This window comes from Cavia porcellus, unplaced genomic scaffold (assembly GCF_034190915.1).
Source record: "Cavia porcellus strain 051 isolate PalLab524CR breed Dunkin Hartley unplaced genomic scaffold, mCavPor4.1 scaffold_3, whole genome shotgun sequence".
Lineage (NCBI taxonomy): Eukaryota > Metazoa > Chordata > Mammalia > Rodentia > Caviidae > Cavia > Cavia porcellus.
The window spans coordinates 120,207,831-120,231,597 of NW_026947486.1; the positions used below are offsets into that span (position 1 = coordinate 120,207,831).

The 23,767-nt window shown below is 60.0% G+C and overlaps 1 protein-coding gene across 3 annotated transcripts; it reads right to left on the bottom strand.

The window, feature by feature from the left end:
• Nucleotides 1-2,686: 2,686 nt before the first annotated feature.
• Nucleotides 2,687-23,767, bottom strand: L1cam (L1 cell adhesion molecule). Of its 3 annotated transcripts, XM_005000048.3 has the most exons (29): nt 23,610-23,767; nt 15,078-15,255; nt 12,833-12,856; nt 12,177-12,282; nt 11,775-11,974; nt 10,839-10,961; nt 10,578-10,748; nt 10,229-10,340; nt 9,928-10,112; nt 9,661-9,792; nt 9,407-9,550; nt 9,049-9,160; nt 8,799-8,965; nt 8,549-8,705; nt 8,299-8,423; nt 8,063-8,173; nt 7,700-7,897; nt 7,446-7,516; nt 7,108-7,330; nt 6,068-6,183; nt 5,721-5,922; nt 5,518-5,640; nt 5,251-5,424; nt 5,030-5,149; nt 4,767-4,922; nt 4,518-4,652; nt 4,265-4,337; nt 4,161-4,172; nt 2,687-3,878 (listed from the first exon to the last, which is right to left on the bottom strand). In XM_005000048.3, exons 2-29 carry the CDS (start codon nt 15,151-15,153, stop codon nt 3,647-3,649), a joined length of 3,780 nt encoding a protein of 1,259 aa, XP_005000105.1. In that variant the 5' UTR covers nt 15,154-15,255; nt 23,610-23,767; the 3' UTR covers nt 2,687-3,646. The 3 variants fall into 3 exon arrangements, with proteins under 3 accessions (XP_005000105.1, XP_063102654.1, XP_063102655.1); XM_063246584.1 differs by lacking the exon at nt 4,161-4,172; XM_063246585.1 differs by lacking the exons at nt 4,161-4,172; nt 12,833-12,856.

Sequence of the window (23,767 nt, forward strand, 5' to 3'; positions counted from 1 at the left end):
AAAGGCCTCCCTTAGTAACAGAGTCCTACACTTGACTAAAGAGAACTAGTGTCCTAGGGAGACTCGCACTACGTCACACCTGTCACCCCCAGTCTCCGTCTGCACATGCCAGCTTCCCGTGTCTGTTAATGAGCCGCTTCCCTTGCTTTCAGTGGGCAGCGGCCGCTGCCTGAGTGTTTCTTAAAACAGGTTACTGAGCTCGCCGCGATCGCACTGTCTCAGCAAGGGCCTGGGAATACAGAGGGGATTTTCCCTGCGGAGACGGGACAGTGCTGGCAGAACCACTGCACAGGCTCACAAGGCCATTTCCGGGGCTGGCATTGCCCAGCGTGTGCGAGCCCCACAAAACCCAAAAACAAAAACCCACGGCCTAGAATACAGAAGGAAGAGTCCAGCAGCTCAGTGAGGCCCCCAGAGCAGAGCAGGAAGTCAGCTGCACACCAAGCCCAGCTGATGCCAGGATGACACTTGGGGAGACCAAGATGGGAGGATCAGGAGCTCAAGGGCCGCCTGGGCTATGAAGTGGGCCCATCTCCAAATGAAAAACAAATTAAATACAAAGAGCTGAGAATAGGAAACAGAAAAGGGCACACTTTTTCCCCCAAACCTTGAGCCCCATGCCTGCCAGGGCTCCGTAAGATATTCCCATCTTCCACACACCTTGCAGCATTCCAGCCGCCAGATCTCGTCCAGTGGCATGATTTTTTCACTTATGTTTGGTGCTGCAGATGGAACCAGGGCTGAGCACAAGCTCTGCCACTGAGCTGTGCCCACAGCCCTGAAAGGCCCCATGCAAGCTCCAGAGGACCAGCCTGGGATTGCTGCAGAACCGGCGGTCAAGGCCAGTGCCACGCCCTACATGTGCTGCAGGCAGGCGGCAGAGCTGCAGGGGTGGTGGGAGGAAGCCCAGCACCTGCCTTCACCTTGGGGACTCCATTCCACTAGGCCTGGGAGTGCTGGCCTTCCAGAAGCTCCCCGAGACTCCTGCTGCTGAATTAGAGGGCCAGGGCTCCCACCTCTGCTCACCTGTGCTTTAGGAAGGCGTCCCAAAGGCTTCTTCAGGCTTCCTGCTTTTCAGACCCAATCAGGACGATGTCATGGTTCCTGTTTCCACCTAGGTGTTGCAAATCCCTTGGCCCACAGGTGGCCTTCCAAAGATGATGGGGTCACTTGGCTCACACTGTTAGGTGTGACCTGGTAGAAGAGGCAGGGACTGTCCTAGATATGACCTGCAGGGTGCCTCTGCCTCCTGGCTCCTCCCTTCTCAGGGTTAGGAGGTAAGGCCTTGTTGGAAGGGGGACTGGGTGTGGCCTAAATGTATAGTTTGAGATTAAAAGCCTACAGAGCCATAAATCCACTTTTGACCATTTAATATGATGCTGGCTGTTGATTTGTCATAGATGGCTTTTATCAGCTTGAGATAAAGACCTTTGCTATGGCTTGTGCTAGATGTCCCCCCAAAGCCTCATGTGGTCAGAGGCTGGGCTTTTCAGGGGTGGCTGGATCTAAGGTGTGAGGCTAAGATTAAGGCAGCCCCATCCTGGATGGAATATAAAGGACAGAAAGAGAGCCAGTTCTGTTACTCACTGTTTTGCTGCTCACTGTTTGTCTGCTGCCACCTCCTCTCTGCTCTTCGATGTCCCTCTGTTGTGCCACCCTGCATTACAGTCTGCCAACTATGGACTGAAACCTCTACAAATTGTGAGCCAAATAATCCTTCCCTCCTTTAAGTTGCCAGTGTCAGGTATCTGGGTCCCAGCAATGAAGTAAGCAACTAAGACAGTCATCAATATAATGGACTAGTGTGTTGTGAGGAACATTAAGACAACCAAAGTGACTGGGAACCAGACTATATCAGACAGGAGGAACGCGTCAGAGCAAGAACACGAGGACACACTGCAGGCCCTGCCAAGCCGAGAAGAAAAGACCAGTGAGCTGGCTTTGGTGGCCTCTACCTGTAATCCCAGCCCTGAAGGAGGCTGAGAGTCAACTGAGACACAACAATTTAGTGACTTAAAGGGACTTTCAGAAAATAAAAGCTGGGCATGGTGATGCAGACAGTAAATGCCAGCATTCTGGGAGTCTAAGGCAGAGGATCACAAATTCAAGCCCATCCCTGTCAATCTAACAATTTAGCAAAACCCTGTCTCAAAATGAAAAGGGGCTGAAGATACAGCTTGACGCAATGGCCCTGAGTTCAATCACCGATACCTTAAACAAATACTGGAGCTCCATGGCCGCATGCTCAGAGCCACCATTCCTCACGGGGCTCAATGGCTAAGTGGCCCTGTGAGCGGGGGTGACAGTGGAAACTTTCAAGCTCGAAGCTCCTGTCTCTAACTTCCCGAAGCCTCACAGTGCTGGGTTCCAACGCTAACCTCATGCTAGGGCTGTCTGCTAGCTCAGCATCGGTGAAGCAGGCTGCTGGAGGTACTCGTGGCACAGGACGGTCATTGTGGAATCTGTGACCAGTGCAGACAGCTCAGTAAGGGTACCCAGCTCAATGTCAGTTATTTGTTTGCTTTCCTTCTGCGCAATTTAGCAAGAACTGGTCTCACAACTAAAAACAATTTTTAAAGGGGCTTTGGGCTCTTATAAGGTTGGGAGGCAGGAGGTCTGGGGTGCCCTGCCCAGTGACAGCTCTCCCATGACCCCTGCAGTGTGGACAGATGACGAGAGGCACTCCTCATTTCCAGGTTTTTATTTGCCTGTTATAATTCTGATATTTATGTACATATATATACTTCTGCTTTCGTAAGTAGCTGGCTCGGCAGCAGGCCAAGCGGAGGTGTGCTGGAAGGCTGAGCTGCTGGGCGGGCACGGCAGTGCTGCGGGAACCAATCTTGCCGTTTTTGGTTTTGGTTTTTTGTCTTTTTTTGTGTGTGTTTATTTTTCCTGGGATGGGATCATCAAAGCTAATTGCTATAAAACCTAGAAACCACCTAGAGACTCAGACATCTGCCTACACGCTAGTGGCATTTGGGGAAAGGGCGAGGGTACAAACTCTCAAAGTCACGGTGTATTTACATTCCATGGGGCTAAGGACAGGAACCGGGCTGGGCAGGGCTGCTAAGGGTCCAAGACACTGTGGCAACTTCGAGAAGCTGGCAGGGGCAGTGACAGAGCCACTTGGATGTTGTCTGGTGGGTACAAAGGCAGCGTGTGTGGGGGTCCTGGAAGCTGGCCACGGCCCCAGTGTGCGGTTGGGGACAGGGACTCAGGCCTCTCCAGATGGCCGCCCCTGTACCTGGGGCCAGCCTGCCTGGCTCCTGTTCCAGTCAGAGCAGAGTTGGCAAAGAAAATGGAGCAGATGGTGGGGACATCAAGTCTTGTCCAATCAGTCTGGCCAGGGAGTGGCGGGGAAAGGGGGAGGTGCCAGCCCTGGTTCTGAGGAAACTCCCACAATGCCTGCCCGAAACAGGGGGCCAGAAGGATGGCGCCTCATCCTTTCCCCTGGCAAAGCAGCACCCGCAAGTCCCTGGCATGTAGGTGATCTGCCCCCCAGCCCAGGCAAAGCAGCATGGGCCCAGGAAGGGGTGCAGCTGGGTTTTGGCAATACAGTGGGGACCGGGTGGTAAGGGGGGAGCAGGGGCCATGAGCACCTGTCCTCCTTCCTGGACGGGTCCTCGTCCCTGGCTGGATCACACTACTCGAGGGCCACCGCGGGGTTGATGGGGGAGGTGGCCCCAGAGCTGTCATTGCCCCCTGCCGCCTCCTTCTCCTTCTTGCCGCTGTACTGGCCAATGAAGGAGCCGTCCTCATTGAACTGGACATCCACGCTGCCCCCATAGTCGGCCAGGCTGTCATCACTGCCGAGGGGCTTGATGTCCCCATTGAGGGATGGCTGGCTGCTGCCGAAGGCCTTCTCCTCGTTGTCACTGCAGGGGTGCAGAGGGTGTGGCTAGGGACCTGGCCAGGGAACTAGTCCCAGTGCCCCGGGAGGATGCATTCAAGGTGCCGGGGGTCACATGGGCACTCCTGGCAGCCCGGGGGCCAAGGCAGCCATTGGCAAGGCCTGGTATGTCCCCAAGTCTCCTGCCCAAGGGAAGGGGCAGGGAGGAGCAGGGTACAAGGCTCTCTTGGCTGAGGTGGCGCCGCTAGGCTGGGGGCCAGCCCACCCCAGCCTGCACTGACCCTGGGGCCACTCCCGCTTGCCTTACCTCTCCAGGGACCTGGGGTCAAGCCGGCAGCATGAGGGAGAGAGACAGGGCTCAGGCCAAGGCTGAGGGCCAGCTGCCCCCAGCACCTCTGCCACCCTACTCACCTGTACTCGCCAAAGGTCTCGTCCTTCATCGGCCGGGCCTCGGAGTCCACCTGGGTGTCTTCCTTGTCCTTCACTGGAGACACACAGAAGGCCTGGCTTCGTCTCTCACCCATGTGACACTGGGCTCCAGGTCCCCAGGTTTGGGTGGTCGCTGGCCATCCCCTCCCGTGGACCCGGCCACTGCCCAGCCTGGCCTCTGGCCTGACCCACCCTGCCATGGGGAATATGCGGGGGCCAGGCAAGTCCCCAGTACCTGAGTACTTGCCACCCTTGCTGCGCTTGATGAAGCAGAGGATGAGCAGGATCAGGAGCAGCAGGACGATGGCGCACACAAAGCCGATGAACCAGCCTTCAGTGGCGAAGCCAGCGGGCGGGAGGCGCACTCGGCCTGGGCACAAGAGATGCAGGGAGGGGAAGGGACAGCTGGGCGTGAGCCTCCTGCTCACCCTTCCCAGGGCCCGGGGTGGTGGAGGGCTGGTGGAGGGCAGGGCCGGCGGCTCACCGGTGCCGTTGGTCTTCACATTGGTCTGGCCCAGCAGCGTGTGCTCCCTCAGCAGGCGGATCTCATAGTAGGTGTCAGGCTGCAGGTTCCACTGTGTGTAGGAGCTCTGGTTGTAGCTGACGTACTCCGGCTGCAGGTCACTGCTCACCTTCCCTTCTGTGTAAGGCGGTGAAGGGGGACATGGAGGAGGTGGCTGTGGGAGAGGGCAGGAGGCAGCAGGCCCCTGGCCCACAGCCCCAGCCTCCCAGGACCCCCCACCTCACCTCCCAGGGGCTTGAACAAGATGCGAAAGCGGAAGTTGCACTGGCCCTCCTTGGGGACCCAGGAGACCACGCTGTAGTTTTCTCCTGCCATGGCAGAGATGTTGCCAAAGTCTGGTTTCCCTAAGGGGTCAAAGTCTGGTTTACTGGAGGCTCAACTGCTGGCCCTGGCCTCCGAAGCTCCTCGCCAGCTGAGACCCAGCACCTGCAGCCCCTCAACTCACCAGACAGATTCATGGTGCCCCCTTCCCGCACGATGGCCTCACCGGGGCCCTTCCTTGTGGTGGCCTGCAGCTGGAAGCGGTAGCGCAGGTCAGGGCTGAGGTTGGTCAGGTTGTGGGTCCGCATCTCCGGGTCAGGGAGGGGGAAGGACAGCTGCTGCTCGCCACCTGCATCCACTGTGGGGACAGCAAGGCTAGCTCAGCTGCTGGCTCAGCCCTCCGGGTGTCTGTGGCTCCCCACGAGCCCAGCCTGCCCCAAGCTGCACGTACGTGGGTGGTAGGACAACATGTAGCCGGTGAGCACACCATTGTGGCTGAGTGGTGGCTTCCAGTGCAGCTGCAGGCTAGTGGCCGACTGGCACTCCAGGTGTAATGCCTCGGGGTGGCCAGGCACTGCGGGCAGAGAACAGCGGTAGGGTCTCTCTCAGGCCCAGAACAAGGGTCGAGGAGCAGCATGCGGCTCCCAGACTCACCTCCCTCGGGTGTCTCAAAGGACTCCTTGCTGGCTGGCCCTGCGCCCCGCCCATTGAAGGCCCGCACCTCCACGTGGTAGGAGCTGTAGGGCCACAGATCACTGAGGGCAACACTGGTGACATTGGCAGGTACCACCACATGCTTTCCGTACCCGTGCTCTTTGCCGTGCATCCTCTGGCCGTCCTGCCACCAGTATGTCACCTGCGTGGAGGACAGTGGACTTTGGAGGAGGTGGGGATGTTCCAGGGGCCCTGTGCTCATGTGGCATGCGCACCACTGCTTTATCAGGGACCCTCCCAAGACGAGGACTTCCGGGAGAGCTGCTGGCAGGTGGCAGAGCCCTTACATTGTATCCCCGGAGGTGGCCCTTGACCTGAGCCAAGGCCACGGGCTTCCAGCTGACCAATGAGGCGGTGGAGTTGAGGGCCTTGACCTTTTCCAGCTCTGGGCTCGCCTGCGGGTCTGTGAACAGCCGGACTTGGAGATGCCCATCCTTCCCCCAGCCCCTCCCCACCTGGCCAGCAGGCAGCCCTTCCACCAGGAGTGGAGGTGGGCACAGCTTGGTGAGCAGGAGCCAGTCACTTAGGCAGAGAGGCCAGTGATCAGTGAAGACGCCTCAGCCGGTGATCAGAGTGACCACCTGCTAACACGCCACATCCACAAGCCAGCTGTGTGGGTAAGCAGCCATCTCCACACTGCCAGGCCCGGAAAGAAACTTGGAGTTTGGATTCTTCTAGAGTGAAAGCTATTTGCATAGACTTAATGAGATTTCTTGAGGATGGACCTCAATTCTTTTTTTTTTCTTGTTACATTTTGAGGCAGAGTCTCTCTGTGTAGTCCAACCTGGCCTTTAATTCACTATGCACCGAGGCTGACCTTGAACTGACAGTGATCCTCCTGCCTCAGCCTCCTGAGTGCTGGGATGACAAGCATGTGCCACCACACCTGACTTTAAATTTGTCTTTTTTTATGTTCTGCTGGTGCCAGAACCCAGAGCCTCACCAGTGGTCAGTCAGCACTCATCACTAAGCACCACTGCCAGCTCCTGTTTCGGTCCCATGAGCACCATACTTATACTTTTAGTGAACTTGTGTTTTGAACGTGACCCACCAGGTGAGGTCAGGGGCATGGAATTTTCCACTTAGGGCACCAGGTTGGCTGTTGAGAAGTGTCAGAGCTTGGAGCATTTTGGATGTGGGGTTTTCAGGGAAGCTGTGCTCTGCCTATCCTAGCCTCCCCGGCCAGTGGAGGAAATGCAGGAGATGGCATTGCTGGTAACCTTTGGGATCCAGCTGCCAACTAGACATGTGTATTGCATCCATGTGAAGGGCACAGTGTCACTCAGGCCACGTGACCCATGGTCTTTACTTGGCACCTGATACTCACAGTCCTCCCCGGAGTAGCCGATGGTGACCTGGGGCTCCGGGCCCTTGCCCTGGCTGTTGACAGCCTGCACCTTGATCTCATAGGGCTCGAAAGTGGATGTGTTTGTCACTACCAGGAAAGAGTCGCTCACGGTCTGCTCCTGCCAGGGCCCCTGTGTGCCCTGAGGGCGCCACTGCACACGATACTGGACCTGGGGGGCGTTCCAGTCCATCCACCGCAGTGGCTGTAGGAGACAGCAAAAAGGGATACTGTGCTCACCTCCCGCACCCTGTCTCCAGCACGGCAGTCACCCACACCCCACTCTGGTTCCTGTGTAGGGCGAGCTGCCCAGGACCCACCTTCCATGTGATGACCATGTTATTGGTCTCGTTGCCTTCGCCTTTCACATCTACAGGGTTCTTTTCTGGGGCTGCAGGTGACATGAGTATGTGTCATGGTGGGGCTTCCTGCCTAAGGCACAGTGGCCCCAAGGGAGCAGGGGTCGCTGGCTGTCCCTGGAATCATGGATGGCAAGGGCACAGGTGCCCTCCAGGTCTCCCTGAAGGACCTGGGCCTCGGTGACAGTCATCCCTTCAGGGTGGTCCTGGCTCACCTGCCTCGGGCGTGACCACAGTCTCAGAGGGTGGGCTGGGTTCCCCAGGGCCGTACTTGTTGATGGCAGTCACCCTAAAGGTGTAGTGGACATAGGGCGATAGCTTCAGGGTGGTGGAAGTCTGGTTCCCTGGCACCTTGCCCAGGCTGTGCCATTTCTCAGGTGCCATTTCCTTGTCCTCAAATTCAATGTCGTACTCTGCCAAGAAGTGAAGGGGTGATGGATTAATGGGGCATGGCTCATGGAGGAGTGGGCTGCTCTCCCAAGTGCCCTGGCCTACTGGAGTGCCCAGAAGGACTGTGAGCCACCATCCAGCAGGCAAAAGGAGGATGGGGCTGGCGGGCCAGCACCCAGGTCGCTCACTCTCGATGGCGGCGTTGTGGTCCTCGGCGGGTGTCCACGACAGGTGCACCTGGCTGTGCTTCAGCAGGTGGCGCTCAGACACCTCCACATGAGGCACCGGCCCAGGGCTTCCTGCAGGCCACAGAGGATGGGTTCTTGGGCCACCTGTGTGCCACAGCTCCCAGGGGGACTGACTGGGCCCTCAGAGCCTGGGTCCTATGCGTCAGCTGTACACCCCACACCATCCTGGGACTCACCTACCACCAGGAGCTGGGCCCTGGCCTCCACCTCATCCAGTTCGGTGCTGGCCACACAGCTATAGTTGCCCTGATCACCATACTCCAGGTTGTCAATGACCAGGCGCCCATCATCTATGAAGTACCTGGGGAGAGGCCACACCTGTCCTTCAGCTGCCACCTGTCCCATTCCCCACACAAGGCCAGGAAGCTGCTCTCCATCCCTTCTTACACTGTCCCTGCCCCCCCCAGCATGGGGCAGAGCCCTCACTTGTCACTGTCCCCAAGCTCCTGGAGGTCTCGTCCATCCCCACGCCAGGTGAGGCTGGGACGCAAGGAGGGGTCAAAGGAGGCCTGGCAGGTGAATGTTGCCCGAGAGCCTTTCTTCTCGATGGCTTCCCGGGGCCCCTGCGTGATCTGGGTTGCTTCTGAGGGCAAGGAAGGAGACAGAAGGTCATCCCTGCTGGTCTCCAGAGCTCCTGGCTCACTCTCCCACCTGGTCCCATGGGGCAGCAGCTGACCTTTAACCTGCAGGTTTGCCACAATGGTTGCGTTGTTCTGGTCATTGGCAGCCTGGCAAAAGTAGCGCCCAGTGTCGTTGGCCTGGAGGTCTCGGATGGCCAGGGTCCCGTTGGCATAGGGGAAGAAACGTTCATCCCGAAGCACCGTTGTCCCCTCCTCGTCCAGCCTGGAGAACGAAGGCCTGGCTCAGATGCCCAGGCCTGGGCCCTACTCTCCTGTCCCTGAGCGCAGGCACAGCACAGGCCTCACCACTGCACGCTGGGCACCGGGGCTCCAAAGGCCTTGCACAGCAGGTAGGCAGTTCTGCCTGCCACTCCCATGTACGTCTGGTTGTCCACCGTCAGGATCTTGGCCGGCAGCTCTGGTGGGGGAGGAGTCTCATGCCAGGGCAGGTCTCAGGACCACACCCAGCTCCAGGACTCCTAGAGGCCTCTGCCTCCAGACAAGCCTGCCCTCGCCACCTCAGGCTTCCCACATGAACAGCCTAGCTAGCCATCCACCCCCGCCTCGTCCTCAACAGGGCTCCTGGAGGATGGCATGGGTCACCCTAGGAAGCTGACCAGGCTCCCTCACTCACTTCATTGACAGTATTGGAAATTGAACCTACGGACAACATAGATGTAAGCATTGGCCAGAAGGTGCCCATGCCGGTTGCGGGCCTCACACTGGGTCACCATGGTGTCGCCAGGCTGCACATTGCTCAGGATGAGGGCGCCCCTGTGGATCTGGTACTTCTGGTCCTTGTCCAGCTCTGTGTGTGTGCGACAGGTGGTCCACAGGTCCGGGCCAGAGCACCAAGTGATGTTGTGCCCGCCGCCCCTCCCTCCTCCTCCTTCATTGTCCCCAGGGCTGCCCATTTACCCTCCATGCGGTTGCCATTGATCCTCCAGGTGATCTCAGGCTGGGGTCGGCCCTGGGCCTGGCAGTCCAAGCGCGCTGTCTCTCCTGGCCCGTATAGACCACTCTTGGGCTTGTGTAGCCAGTCCGGGGCAGCTGGGGAGAAGGAGAGGGCCACCCTGAGCCTGGAGTCATTCCTGTCCCCGAGTAGACCCTGCCGTCTCTGTGATAGTGGATGGTGCCCATGTGGCAGCTGGTTGGGACAGGTCATGGCTGGCAGGAGCCCCATACCCTCCACAGTGACGTAGTAAACGTGCCGGGCAGTGCCCAGTGAATTCTCAGCCAGACAGTGGTACTCGCCGTCGTCCTGCTCGCCCACGCTCAGCAGCTGCAGGGTCTTGTTGTGGTTTTGGTACGTGATGCGGTCGGCTGGCATGGGGCCACTGGGAAGCAGCCACTTGATGGTGGGTGTGGGGCTGCCCAGGGCATTGGCATAGGCAGGGAAGGAGGCAGGGAAGGATCACTCAGTGGAGGGTGGCCGGGCCCCTGCAGGCCCAGCTCCGCCCTGCCACAACCCAGGGCTCTGGCTTACAAGCCCTCTGCGATGCACTCCAGGACCAGCGGCTGTCCCTGCAAGGCCACCAGGTGACTGCTGGAGTTGGTGGGGAAGAGCAGGCGCGGCTTCCTGTCAATCATGGTGTTGGCTGCCGGGACAAAGGAGTGGGATGGCCAGGGGTCGCAAGGCTGGGGACACCAGACACCCCAGCAAGGCCTGGGGCCCCTGTGTCCTCCTCCGTGCCCTGCGTTTTCTCACCGCCCAGGAAGGGGTCGCACAGGGTGGAGATGGCGCCAAGCTGTCCTCGAGGAAGAGTGGGGTGGCTGAGCCACCTATGGAGGCGGGGCTGGGGGAGGGGGAAGGGGTCCCGGCCTATGGGACTCACTGGCCTTGACCCGCAGGTCAATGGGCTCCTTCTGAATGATGGTCCGGGTGCCCGGGAAGTGGGCATTGCAGATGTAGTCCGAGTGGCTGTCTGAGATGAGCACGTTGGCAAAGTACAGGTTGCCGTTCTGGCCCATAGACACGCGCTCGTCTTGCTTAATGTGCAGGATCTCTACAGAGGAGTCCAGGGTGGGGATCAGAGCCCCGCCCAGGACACCAGCCAGCCCCCTCCCCCAGCCCCATGCACAGCCCCGCCACCCACTGCTATTCATCCAGTAGATGCGCAGTGGCTCAGCGCTGGGCGGGGGGTTGCAGGGCAGCACCACCGACTCCCTCTCCTCCACCTCCACCGGCTTCACCATCTCCTTGGGCCACTTGGGGGCACCTAGAGGGGATGGATGGGCTGGGTATAGACAATGGGTGAGGGGCCAGGCTGGGAAGATGGGCATCATAACAGCAAAAAGAGACTTTGGGCCTCCTTGTATTCCCTGGAGACCAGCATTTCCCAAGGGGTGAGTCAGGGTGGGCAGGAGGTCAGATCGCATCAGGGGTTAACCTGCACAATTCTTGGTTCTCCCTGCCCATCCCAGAAAGGACAGGGCTGGAGGGGGGCGAGGTGCAGTGGTGGGGGAGGGGAGCTGTGGAAGGATGCGGGAGTCACAGACCCTTCCATCATCCTGACACAGAAACCATGGCAACGGTTCCCAAGGTAACTGGAGGGACGTGGAGGGGAGAGGAGGACGCTCTGGAGGCAGAAAGCTCAGGGAGGATGGAATGTCAGGGAAAACCCCAGGGAAAGGGCGACACAGATAAAGACAGCACGAAGGAGGGAGACAGAGAAGCCGAGACAGAGGTGGAAAGGGGCAGTGGAGAGCAGGAGAGGGGAAGCAGCACAGAACCAGGCAGGAAAGCTGCAGGCGGTGATGGGGAAATGGGCAGGACCATGGGGCTGGCTGGTGGGGCGATCGCCCCTTCAGCCCAGGGGCAGGCAGCCAGCAGGAGGCAGGCAGGAGGAAGACTGGGAGGAGAAGGGGCACCCAAGGGGGTGCGAGACAGGGTGGGGACAGAGGAGACTGCAGGGGAGAGGAAAGGATGGTGGTGGTGTGTGTGCTGAGAGCTGCCAGGGTCCCTGGCCTTGACAGGCCACACAGCCAGCTCCCTTCGGGCTCCTCCCCCGGGTCCCCTTGAGGCCTCGCACCCTCAGCCATGAGCTGGATCTCGTGGGACATGGCGGTGCCCAGCTGATTGCTGGCAAAGCAGCGGTAGACTCCCTGGAACCTCTGGGCGAAGCTGTTGTTGCCCGTGATGGTGAAGGAGCCGGAGTGGGGTGTCTCGTGCACCGTCACGCCCAGCTCCTCGCTGGGCCTGAAGTGGACGCCATCCTTCATCCAGCGGAACCTGAGGGGGGGACAGGTTCAGAAGCCAGTAGCCACAGAGCCGGGCAGGGGCAGGGGCTGGGGTGGGGAGGAGGCGAGGGTGGGCACATCCTGGAGCAGGCAAGGACTCAGGGCCACCAGGGATGTCTAGGGTGTCTGTGCCAGAGTCAGACCAAGCCCAGGAATCAAAAACAGAGGCTCCAAGAGACAGCAGGGCCACTCACTGTACTTCCGGTTTGCCTCTGGCCTCACACTTAAGGCTGATGTCATCGGTGGGAAACACAACCAGGCGGGGTGGAGACTGCTCCGTGATGACAGGGGGCTCCATTACTGGAACAGGAGGGGGCAGTGGTGGTGAAGACGCTGTCCAGATGCTTCGTGATTTCAACCCATTTATCCCGTGTGAAGGAATCGGGATCTGGGGCCCTTAGGCCCCATGGCATGGTGGGGAGGAGGGAAAGAACTGAGTAGACATTCATAGGACGTGAAAAGAGACAGAAAGGGACACAGGAGCTGGCACAGTGGCACACACCTATCACTCTAGCACTCAGGAGCTGAGGCAAGAGGGTCATTACAAGTTTGAGGTCAGCCTGGTTTACACAGTGAGACTGTGTCTCAAAAATTAAACAAACAAATAAATAAAAAGACACAAACAAATGTAGAAAGAGGGACAGAGAGAGACAGAGGATAGCAACAAAAATTCCCAAAAAACAACTGGGGTGAGGACAGAATGAAAGTAAAGAGAGAACAAGAGCAAAGGCAGAGGAACAAGGACAGCCCTGATGGGGGAGGGCCTCGGAACAGCAGCAGAGCCACCAGACCACACGGCACACACTGCCCGTGGCCTCCCAAGACACGGTCCCGCCCGCGCCCAACTTACCATGGTGCCCTTCATCTGAGAAATCTGGACAGCAGGGGAGAGAAGGAGAGAGGTGCTGAGAGGCAGGGCAGCCAACACAGGGAAGGGACAGGGAGGGGGCGGGGACAGGAGAGGGCATGGTGGCGGTGCCGTGGCCCAGGGAGACGGAAACTGTTGCCTTGAACAAGCCACATCTGTGCGCCACTGCCAGGCCTGCGGGGGCCCCAGGCCTGACCCCACCCTGGGATCCCCAGGCGCCCTCCCTACTCGGCCCTCTTCCCTCCTAATCCAATTAGCTCGCTCAGTGTTTTCAATTACCGGCCCAGCCTGGAGCCCGAGGCCCCTCCCCCTCCAGCCTTCCCAAAGGCGCTGCCACATCTGGGTTTCCACAGCCCGCACCAGTCCACCCCTGGCCTTGCTTCCTCCCAAGTGACTCGAAGCTCTCTGGGGCAGAGGCTGAGCAAGTGGCCCAGGCCAGGACTGAGAGCCTGAGAGCCAGAGACAGAGCCACAGAGCTGGGAGCCGGGAGGGAAAGGAGGGCTGTGCGCTGGGAAGCAGCAGGTGGGCGACAGCTTTGTCCCTGCAGCAGACCTCAGGGTAAGGTCCCCAGCTCAAGAGCAACAGGGCAACTACAGGACCAGGACTGGGATGGGGAAGATCATCTTGGAGGAGGAAGCAGGAGACACGAAGGGCTCTGAGTGGCTAGAAAAGCGACAAGGAAGGTTTCCACAGGGGGCACCCAGCTGGCCACTGAGTCAAATCCAGGACTGTGTCCAGGGCTGCCTGGGGCAGCTGTGGACCCTGGCCTAGCTCTCTAAACCCTCCCTGCCCTCCATGTGGTGGAAGGGCAGGTGGATGCCCAGGGCCCGGGTAAGTCAGACCAGGAGGCGGAGCCTGCCACGCAACAGAGAGGAGGCAGAGCGGGCCTCGAGCAGGGTCCAGACGCACGGGTGTGGCTGTCCAGGAACATGCACCCCAGTGTGCCGCACATGGCTGCACTCTGCCTGACACTGGTGTGGACTCGGGCCGCAGCACACAGTGTCCGTGTGGGAGGCTGTTGACGTGGCCTCTCAGGGCCTGCCCTTGCCCGCCTTGGGGCCTGGCTATGTCCCGGTGTGTCTGTGGCCGGGGGAGTGGTGGCCTCATGGATGTAGCCATTTGTACCTCAGTGTACATGGCCAAGGGGACATCCGCAGGTCTGTCCCCAATCTCTAGCTCACCATCCCCTCTTTACCTCCTTGGAAGTCTCATTGCCCCCACTGCAGGGGCCACTCAAACCCACCCAGCAGTCCTGCCCCATGCCACACCCAGCTCCCCACCTGGCTTCTCCATGTTCAGGCTCAGAGACAAAGGTGGCAAGGGAGGCGAGGAACGACCAGAGCCTCGAGACTGCAGACATGCAAATGCCCCCCACATGCAAACGTGCACTCACATTCAATTCCACTTCCCTTCTACAATCAAATGTGACATCGAAGTATCTCCAGACCTTCCCAGGCCTGGTGACAAGAATGGTGACTCACAGACTTACGGAAAATGCACTCAGTCACAGGCGCATACTGCACACCCAGATACACTGGATGAGTCAGTCCAACTTACAAGCATATGTGAATATTCATGCTTGGTCACTATCAGCAGCCTCACTGTACAATACATACACCTACCTGGGCCCACCCAAGAAGTGCTACGAACACGGGCACACCCATCCCTACCACATAACCATGCATCACGGCGGACCCGGAAAGTGAATCGGCATTCACTTAGAGGGCAAGAGACTCTGGGTTCCATCCCCAGCACCACAAGAAACAGAAAGGGTGCCGAAAGCTGTTGCGGAGGGACCTGGTGTTTCCGAGGTGCATTTTCCTCAGTTCAGAGCAGGGTTATCAAGGCCCAAGATGGGAGAGAACCAGCTGTGGATTTCCTAATTCACAAACGGGGCACGACTTGAAGGCAGGCCTCCGCGCAAAGCTAGCTGAGAACCGGGGACTGCCCGCTTCTGCCGGCAGCCACACCCATGGGATGCGCGGGGTGTAGGAGTCTAGCGGTCCGAGTGGACTGGGGCGGCCAAGGGACAGATGCCTGGCCCCGGACCCTGAACGCTGTCCGTGGTGCTGAAAGCCAGCGCCTCGAGCTGGTCCCTGTCCGCGGTGCTGACCCGCCCTTCCCTCCAGGAGCACCCAACAGGATGGGGATCTCCTGGCGGCCCCTGAGCCCAGAAAAGGAGAGGAGAAGGTCCGCAGAGGGAGCGGGTGAGGAGGCGGCTACTCACATTCCTTCGGGATCTCGATGAGCAGGCAGGGACTGCAGAGGAGAAGAGGCCAAACGTACCGCAGCGCCACGACCATCTTCCTGGCGGTGCCGGCGGCTTAGCGCGGCACCCGGCCGGGCTAGGCTCACGCTCCCGCCCGAGGAAAGGGGGCTGTTGGGGGGGGCCGCCTGTGGGGGCACTGGGAGGGAGCAGGAGGGAAGGGAAGGGTGGGGAAGGAGATGAGAGGGATGGACGGACGTTAGTGACTAACATCTGGGCGAGCCCGGGCTTCTGGCCCCGCCCCTGGCCCCGCCCCGGCTGGCCAGCTTCCCAGCCCTTCTTTCCCCCTCCCCCTATTTGGCTTGGCCTCCAGGTTGCCTTTCATCCCCTCCCTGCCAGCCACTTTACCTGCACCAACTTGTTGCCCCAACCAACTCCCCGCATCTGCCTGTCATGATACACCTGGAAGTGGGTGTCCGAAGGCATTTGTGTGGACACAGGTCTGCATGTGGGGCATAGGGCAGACACACACACCCCTCCATATGTGGCTATGCGCATGTGTGCGTCTTCCCTGGGAGGGTGTGCGCTCATGAGTGGGTGTGCAGAGTGCATCTTCCAGCTGCTGCTGCCTTTGTATGCCAGTATGACACTGTCACAGAGGCATGTGTGTAAAAAGAGCCCCTCTTTAAGATGGTGGCACACAGCTGCAATCCCAGAACTCGGGAGGCTGAGGCAGGAGAACAGTTTAAAAGTTTGAGACCAGCCTGGGCTATAAAGTGAGCTCAAGGCCAGCCTGAACTACATAGTGAGACCTTGTCTCAAAAAGACCAAGAGAGAGAGAGAGAGAGAGAGAGAGAGAGAGAGAGAGAGAGAGAGAAAGTCTCTTTTTTTTGCCATCTCACTGCTGTGGTTCTAGGGTCAATGGAGCCCTGCACAATGTTTGTACCTAAAGTTCACCAGGGGCCTTTGGAAGTGAGTGAGGGAAGGAGGACAGAGGCTCAAACCAGACTCAGGAAAAGGAAGGGTAAGGGAGAAGGGTGCCTGCTCTAAAGAACTGGAGACATCTCCCTGGGCCCCTTGAGGACACAAGAAGTGACTGTAGCCTCCCTACTTCTGGGTGCTCCAGGCCAAGGGCAGAGCAGAGATTGGGGAAAGCTCTGGAACATTTCCCAAGACAGTGTTTTTGACACTTCTCAAGCATGTGGCAGTCTCAGTTTAGGGGATATTTTTCTGAGTCTTCAGGGCTCAACTGTTGGATGTGTCTACCACAAGCCCAAGCCATGCCCTACAGTGCAACCACATGCAATGGCCTCAAAGGCAGAGTCCAGGACAGCGCATTCTCTGACAATGACCAGAAAACACAAACTCCCAAGATGGCAGGCCACTTTTGTTTTGTTTTGTTTCTTTGAGACAGGGTAGCCAGGGCAGTGGCTTGAACTCCAGGCTGGGCTTGAACTCATGGTAATTCTCCTGCCTCAGCCTCCCAAGTGCTGGGATGACAGGTGCACACAGGCCACTTTATTCTTCATTGGAAGAGGTGTGAAAAAGGCAAGAACAGGTTGCTGGGTGGTTGACAGCTAGGAGGCTGGAGCCTTAGCCTGGATGCCTTCACCAAGCCCATGCTGGGGATGCTCCCTGGGTCTCCTAGAAAGGCAAAGGGCTATTATCATGGCCTGGAATGTGGTGCTCAGGTATCTGGACTCAGCCAAGAGTCTGAGTCACAAGCTGGTCTTGTGTAAAAGGATGAGCTGAGGAGGGTGAATGGAGCGCCTGCCTGGGGCCTGGCCAGGGAGAAGTCATGGGAGAGAGGCACTTGGAGCTCTAGGACTGTCCCATCCAAAGCCTGTGAGGGTGTGGATCAGTCAATCTGTATAGCGGAGAGGCCACACAAATGAGTGGGAAGGTAGGAAGTGGGGCATGGAGAGCTGATTCCCGACTGGAAAAGATGGAGCTGGGCCTGGAAGGGTGGAGACCAGTGTGTCTGTGCTACTCTACCCGTACCTCCCCCCACCAAGCCAGGCCCTGGCAGCCTCGGCCTTGACTTCAAGGCCTGTACGAACCAGTAGGAGACTCAGATCAGAAGGCAGGCGATCAAAAAGCAGCCTTGGGAGCCCTGAGCATGGTCTGGCAGGGGAGGGGGAGGAAAGCTGGAGAAGGGCGAGCGCAAAGGACCTGCCTGCCTGGAGTGGGCTTGCTGGGCCGGATGCTGTCTGCCAGGCCGATCAAACATTTGTCCTCCAAGTTTAGGCTTCCAGAAGGTGCCTAGCATCAGGCCTCAGGGGCACATGCAGGGAAAACCTGGCATCCTCTACCCTGCGGCCCCCTGCAGCCTCACAGCCAACCTTTTTCTTGGTCTTCGGGCACTTGTCTTCCAACTTGCCACTATCCTGGCTACAGGGAGCCCCGAGGTTGAGGGGGCTCCCAACAGCTCAGGGGGGCTCTCCCTCCTCCCCTCCCACTGCGCGTGCTCTCTGATCTCTCAGCACTCCCCAGGCAATTACAGAGTAAGCTAAGGTTGTCAGCTCAGCAGGCCCCTGGCCCTCGTCAGCACCGCCAAGGGAGAGGGAGCCGGGAAGGGCCACGCTCCACAGATGGAGCCAGGGCCCAGCCTGCCAAGGTGACAGACAGAGGGAGAAAGGAGCAAAGGGGAGCAGGAGACAAAGACAGCCACTGGGAGACGCCGTGGCCAAGAGATAACCAAGATGGAGGCAGCGGAGAGAGGAGGAATCCCGAAACCAGAGCGCCAGGCAGCAGGGAAGGGGAGCGGAGAGGGAAGGAATACAAAGGGCGCGAGGCGCCGCAGGACGGCTGCTGAGGAATGGCAGACAGGGCGAGAAGCCGGGGGCTGCCGGGCGGCTGCCGTGCGCCTGCGCGGCCTGCGGGGGGGGGGGCAGGTCAGGGGAGGGGGCTTCTCGGGCTCGGGGTCAGGCGGGAGGACCAGCGGGGCAGGCCGAGAGCTGGAGAGACAAAGCCCCACAGCGGCAGCGGCAAGTCCCTGCCCACTTGTGGCACTGGGGCACAGGGACAGTTGTAAGACAAGATAAATGACCCAGTGTCTGGCCACCTGCGGGGCGCACGTGCCAGGGAACAGGTGGGGGCTCCTGCGGGGAGGGGGGAGGGGAGGGCGCCCCAGGGGCTCGGGAGAGGCGGGGGAGGGGCGCTCGCCCCCGTGGCGCCCGCGAGCCTGCGTGTCTGGGCGTGTGCGTGCGTGCGTGCTCATGCGCGGCGCCAGAGTGCGAGACAAAGGTGGGGCGCCCCTGAGCAGCCCGCCCCCGGCCCCCACGTGAGGGTGTCGGAAGCCGCCCCAGCGGGCAGAGCGGTAGGGCGCGGCTGGCACTAGGCAGGGCAAGGCCGGGAGATGAGAGTCAGCCCGACAGACCCCACAGGAGCCCCACCCGGGCTCCCCGGGGAGGCCGGTCAAGCTGAATACTTGCTCTGTGAGCCCCGGGAACCCCCAAAGAGCCCCGCGCATGTTTCCTGCTTGCAGGCCCCCAGCTCAGGCCCTGCTAGGCTCCTCCTCGCAGGAAAAGCACCAAGAGGGCTCCACAGTAGATCAGGAATGGCAGACCTGGTGACCCGAGGTCAGAGCGGGGACAGGACTGGAGCCCCAGGGCACAGGGCACCTGGGAAGGTCAAAATGTGGGTGGCAGTCCCAGGACGATGTGCGTGCCTTTGTGCCTGCCAGCGTGGACACGCGGACATGGGTGTCACCTACACTCACACTCATGCTAGGTGTCCCTTTAAAGCTTCCCTTCGCCCTCCCCCCCAGGCAGTGACAGGCGTGTTTCTATGGTGATAGCGCCACCAACAGAGGTGGCAGTGTCTGGGTAGGGGGTGGCCTCACTGAAGCCCACTGGATCACAGAGAGAACCTGGAAAGGTGCCCCCACAGGTACCTGTGAGTCTGCAAGGCTTAGACTGCCGCTTAATCCTCTGTGCCCCCTCCCGAGCTGAGCCCTCCGTAAGGGGGACCTCAGGCTCCCAAACCCCTCAGCCCACCCCTCAGCCACCCCGGAAGCTTCCGTCTCCAAGGCAACGGCAGCTCACCTGTAAGAGATGGGAGGGGGCAGCTGACAGCAAGGCTTTGTGGGGAGGAGGGAGGGGCCTCATCACTGGCTCCGCCCTCCACCCCCTCGCCATCTCCGAGGCTGCTCCATTTTCCTCTAACCTGGGACTGCCCTTGTCACACACTGGGGACCCCACCACACACCGCTCCTCTCATCCTCAGGAGGAAGCTGGGGCCCAGGACTGAACTGTGTGCTAGGTTCTGCTGGCACTCACAGAATGGGGACCCAGATGCTGCCCAAAGCCATGCACTGGTCAGGTGGCCTCTTGAGGTCTCTGGCACCCTAATGTGTGTTGCACACTTGTGTCCCAGTGATCAGGGGCCTGGACAAAGACAGCCTGTAAGCTGTCCTGACTGCAGTGTGGGGTTCATTTGCTAGGGAGATGACAGGCAAATCCGCAGGCCTCGTATAAGGAGGATGTGACCAATGTCACATCCAAGCATGGGGCAGGAACCCAACCCTAGCCAGCTACCCCTCCCTCAGCTGGGTCCCTGCTGGTCTTCACAAAACACCCTTCATCCACATAGTTAACGCGTCTTCTGCCTGGGCTTGGGGACAGTTGGATTTCCTGGTCCCCTCCCTTGCTCTCCAGAATTCAGGCCCACAGTGACCCTTTTCTTGCAGCCAAAGACTCCTGAGCCCCTTTTCACAAAGAGGCTCCATGACCTCTCCAGCCGGGATTTAGGCACAGCAGGGACTTCATGCCTACACCAAAGGACAGACGGTGTCCCCAGCTGCCCAATTGGGCAGGGAACAGGGTTCCCATCTCCCAGGTACTACAGGGGCTCCAGGCCCAGCCAGCAGCGACAGCACACCTGGCTCCTGGGCTGCTGCCTGCGACATAAGCTTGTCCCTCGTTCCCGCGTCTGGTGCCAAGGATGCACAGTAGTGCCAGGCGAAGGCCTAAGTGTGCTGAGGTATATGGAGATGGAGTAGACACTGGTGGACCCCAGCAGGACCCTTGGGCTTCCCGCTCCTAAAGGGTTAAAGGGCAGAAGGGGCACAGGAAGCCTGGGGGGCGGACAATGGCGCCTCTGTCCTCCCTAGAGCCTTGGCATTCCTAAGACATGAACGCAATGGCAGGAGGGGGCCAGAGGAACACCCCCTTGGCTGAAGCCACAAGCAGTGGCTGGCCAGCAGCTCTGTCCCCACAGCATGTGGCCACCACCCTCAGCCCCATGCCTTCCCAGCACCAGCCCTGCTGGGGCATCTGAAAGGAAGCCATGTGGTCACATGAGAGTGAGTGTGGAAACACTCTCAGAGCACACATGCACATGCACCCACCAGTGTGCAACAGGACCACATAGAGGACCATGACAGCACCAAGGAGGAATAATGGAAGTGACACACACAAATGCACACATGTGACCAGATATACAAGCCCGACACATGCAAATAAGAGTACTGGTATTCACACACACACACACACACACACACACACACACACACACACACACACAGGCCTAAAGCCTCCGTGTAACCCAACTCTCCCATGCAAACCTCTGGCCCGGGGCTTCCCACCCAATCTCTGTGTGGCACTGGGCACTTCAGACCAGAGAGCTGGGAGGAAGGGCATTCCTGGGTACAGTCCCATCCGTGAGCCCCACCCTCAGGATGGCACGGAGACAGGTAGGCATTGAAGCCCCATCTGCAAGAGCAGAAAGCCCAGGGTGCTGCTGCCCAGCCACCCCACCCAGCCCCTGGCAAACGGCTGCCCCTACAGGGTTCAGGGCCCACAGACTGGTATGGGCAGCGCGTAGAAAGACAGAGGCTTTGGGTGGGTGGAGGTAGTGGACAAAGAAAGCACCGAGAAAGCCCAGTAGAGCAGATCTGGCCCAAAGAGGACCTCCCAACCACAGCCTCTCAGAACCATGGAGACTGCTGGTGCCTAGGGGCGGGTGGGTGGGCGGCCTTCCTCTGCTGGCTGCTGGCCACCAGGTGCCCCCATCTGCCCTCCAGGTCCACGGAGGCAAGCCAGGGGCCAGGGCCCAGTGCAGGTGCACTGACAGGCCACTGGACATCGCAGAGGAGTTGCTCCCAGTGCCACAGCCCAATGCCAACCTGGGGGGCCTCAGGGCCCCTTAAGTGGTGGTTGGTAGAGACTGGGAAGGGAGCAGAAACGGAACACAAGCCAAAAGGAAGCAGAGACGGTGTGGGAAGGAGGATCAAGGAAGAAAGGGTGGAGCCGGCAGGGCAGAGAGCCATGGAGAGTGGAACCCCCCCACACACAGCGGGAAGTCCACGGAGCCCCAAAGTGAAAGCATGAGGCTGACAGGTGGAGGGTGGCCAGGTCACAGCGGGTGGGACAGGGAGCACTGCTCAACGCCCATTCCGGGCAGCCCCACCTGGGAACCTAACCCAACTCTCCAAGCACAGGAGCGGGCTTCAGGCCCCAGCTTCCCCAGTGTCAGCCCAGCTCAGCCCCCACTACTCCATCTTCTCCAAGAGATGCCACCCCCTTTCCAGAAGAGTACCCCTATGCTGCCATCTCAGGGGTGGTACCAGTGCCCCCATGGGAGCCCCTGAAACTCAGAGCAGGTGACGGCCTGGCTGTGGCACGCCACTGGGCTGGAGATGGTCAGCATGGCAACTGGGCTGTCTCCCTGTCCCTCCTGACCAGTCTTGACCAAATGCACAAAGGGTGTGTGGACTCTGGGCAGAGTAATGAAGGGGTACACATGGGGCACCCCGCTTGGCAGAGTGGCCTCCCTTTTCCCTTCAAATTGGCATGGGGATGAGCAGAAAGCAGGCCGGGCCAGTCCAGCTCATCCCTGGCTCCTGAATGGGCAGTCCAGAGCGTGGCCCAAGTGGGCACTTCGCAAGGAGAAGCTGCCCGGGGCCAATTTCCCACTCACGGCTGCTACACTCCCAGGCAGAGACCTTGTCACTGCAAAGTGGCACCCACCGGGTCACAGGACAAGAGCGCTGAAGCCTCCTGGGCAGCTCTGGGTGCCCAGTGCCGCCCTGCAGGAGGCCGGGAGCTGTGCCCTGGGAGTGGGTGGCAGCCAGCTGGGGAGACCCGCGGGTCCCCTCTTGCTCTTTTGTTCCCATCTGTACATTTCAAATGCACTCCAAGCAGATGTATTACTTTAGGGTCCCGTGCACAGAAACATAAACAAACATGGGAAGAGACCCTGGGATGTGGAGGGAACACGTCCAGTAGCTGGGAGGGGGATTCCAGTCCTAGTGCCAGCGCTGGCTGCCACCAACTCGCCTTGTGAGGGACCCTGAAGGTCCAAAGTCCTCAGGTGAGCAGTGCCTAACTCCACCCAGATGACAGACAGGCCCAGCCAGCCAGCCCCCCACTCCACCCCATAGGGTATCAGAGTGACTGTAGCAGTTCCCAAGGGAAGAAGTGAAGCCACGTGAGTCAGCAGACAGCACTGGAAGCCCCAGCCCTCGGTGGCACAGGCAGGAGCAGGGCATGTATAGGGGTGGCCCCTACTCGCGGTGGACAGATGGTGGTGGGTCTGCCTCCCTCCAGAAGCACAGGGATGATGCCCTGTGGGAACAGCAGGTGGTCCTAGGTGTTCTGTGAAAGCTCTGTCAACTGAAAGACCCCAGAAATCTGACGCAGATGGAGGGAATAGGAATCGGAGACCCCTCCCATAATGGCATGGAGACAGGAAGTCTTGGCCATGGGTGGAAGACCTGCAGTGGGAGGGCCAGTCCCGAGCCCTCGCTTTCCTTGAAGTCCCTGGCAGTGAGCCAGGGAGGCCCCTCCTCCCTCACCCCTACCTGAGGGACCACCTTCTCCACCCATGGGCATGGGGCACATCAGTGGGTGCCCAGACCCTCCTCACCCGTGCCCTCCTTGTTGGCCAATGACCCCAGCTGCAATGCGGGGGGGGGGGGACCCCGGATCTGCTGCGGCGGGCTCCAGGGGCACCCCGGACAGAATTTGGGGAGGAGGAAAGGGAAGAGAACAAAGGCCCCTCCGCACCTTAAGGTGCGGGGCAGGCAACGCCCGGTCCTGTCCCTATCTCCTCGCACCACAGGACAGCCGAAGCCCATCTCCCACCGCTCTGGCAGCCAGTTTTCCGCCAGCGAACCCTAGGACATGGAAGGAGCAGCCACGCCCAGAGCCACACCCCGCGGCAGTCATGGGGTCACTGGGCTCTTATCTGCTGCTGGGTCGTGCACGCACACACCCATGGGGCCAGGCCAACTTGGGCCCCTCGGCCACGCAGACCCTGCCCCGCCATCCCTCGGCGCCCCTCCCCGGGTGCGCGCTGGGGGCGAAGCCCAGGTGCCCCGCACCTGTCCCTGTCGGGCTGGAGCGCGTGGCCTCCCCGTCCCGCCTGGCTCGCGTCCTCAGTGCCCGAGCCAGGTGCCCAGCATGGGTGGGGCCTGGGCCGCACCGCCAGTGCCCGCTGCCGGGCGGAGCGCTCCATCCCCCGAGGCTAGCAGGGCTGCGGCGGGCTCGCAGCTGGGCACAGTGGGTCGCCTGCGAGGTCCGCTAGCGGGGACAGGCCAGCTTGCCTTACCTGCGCCGCCGCCGCTCGGGCTGCCCGCCCAGGCTCCGCACGCGCCGGCCTCTGCCCCGCCGCCCGAGCGCGTCTGCGACGCGGACGCAGATGCCGAAGCTGAAGCTGATGCCCGATGCCGAGGCTGCGGCGGGCGGGGCGGGGCGGGCGCGCGCGGG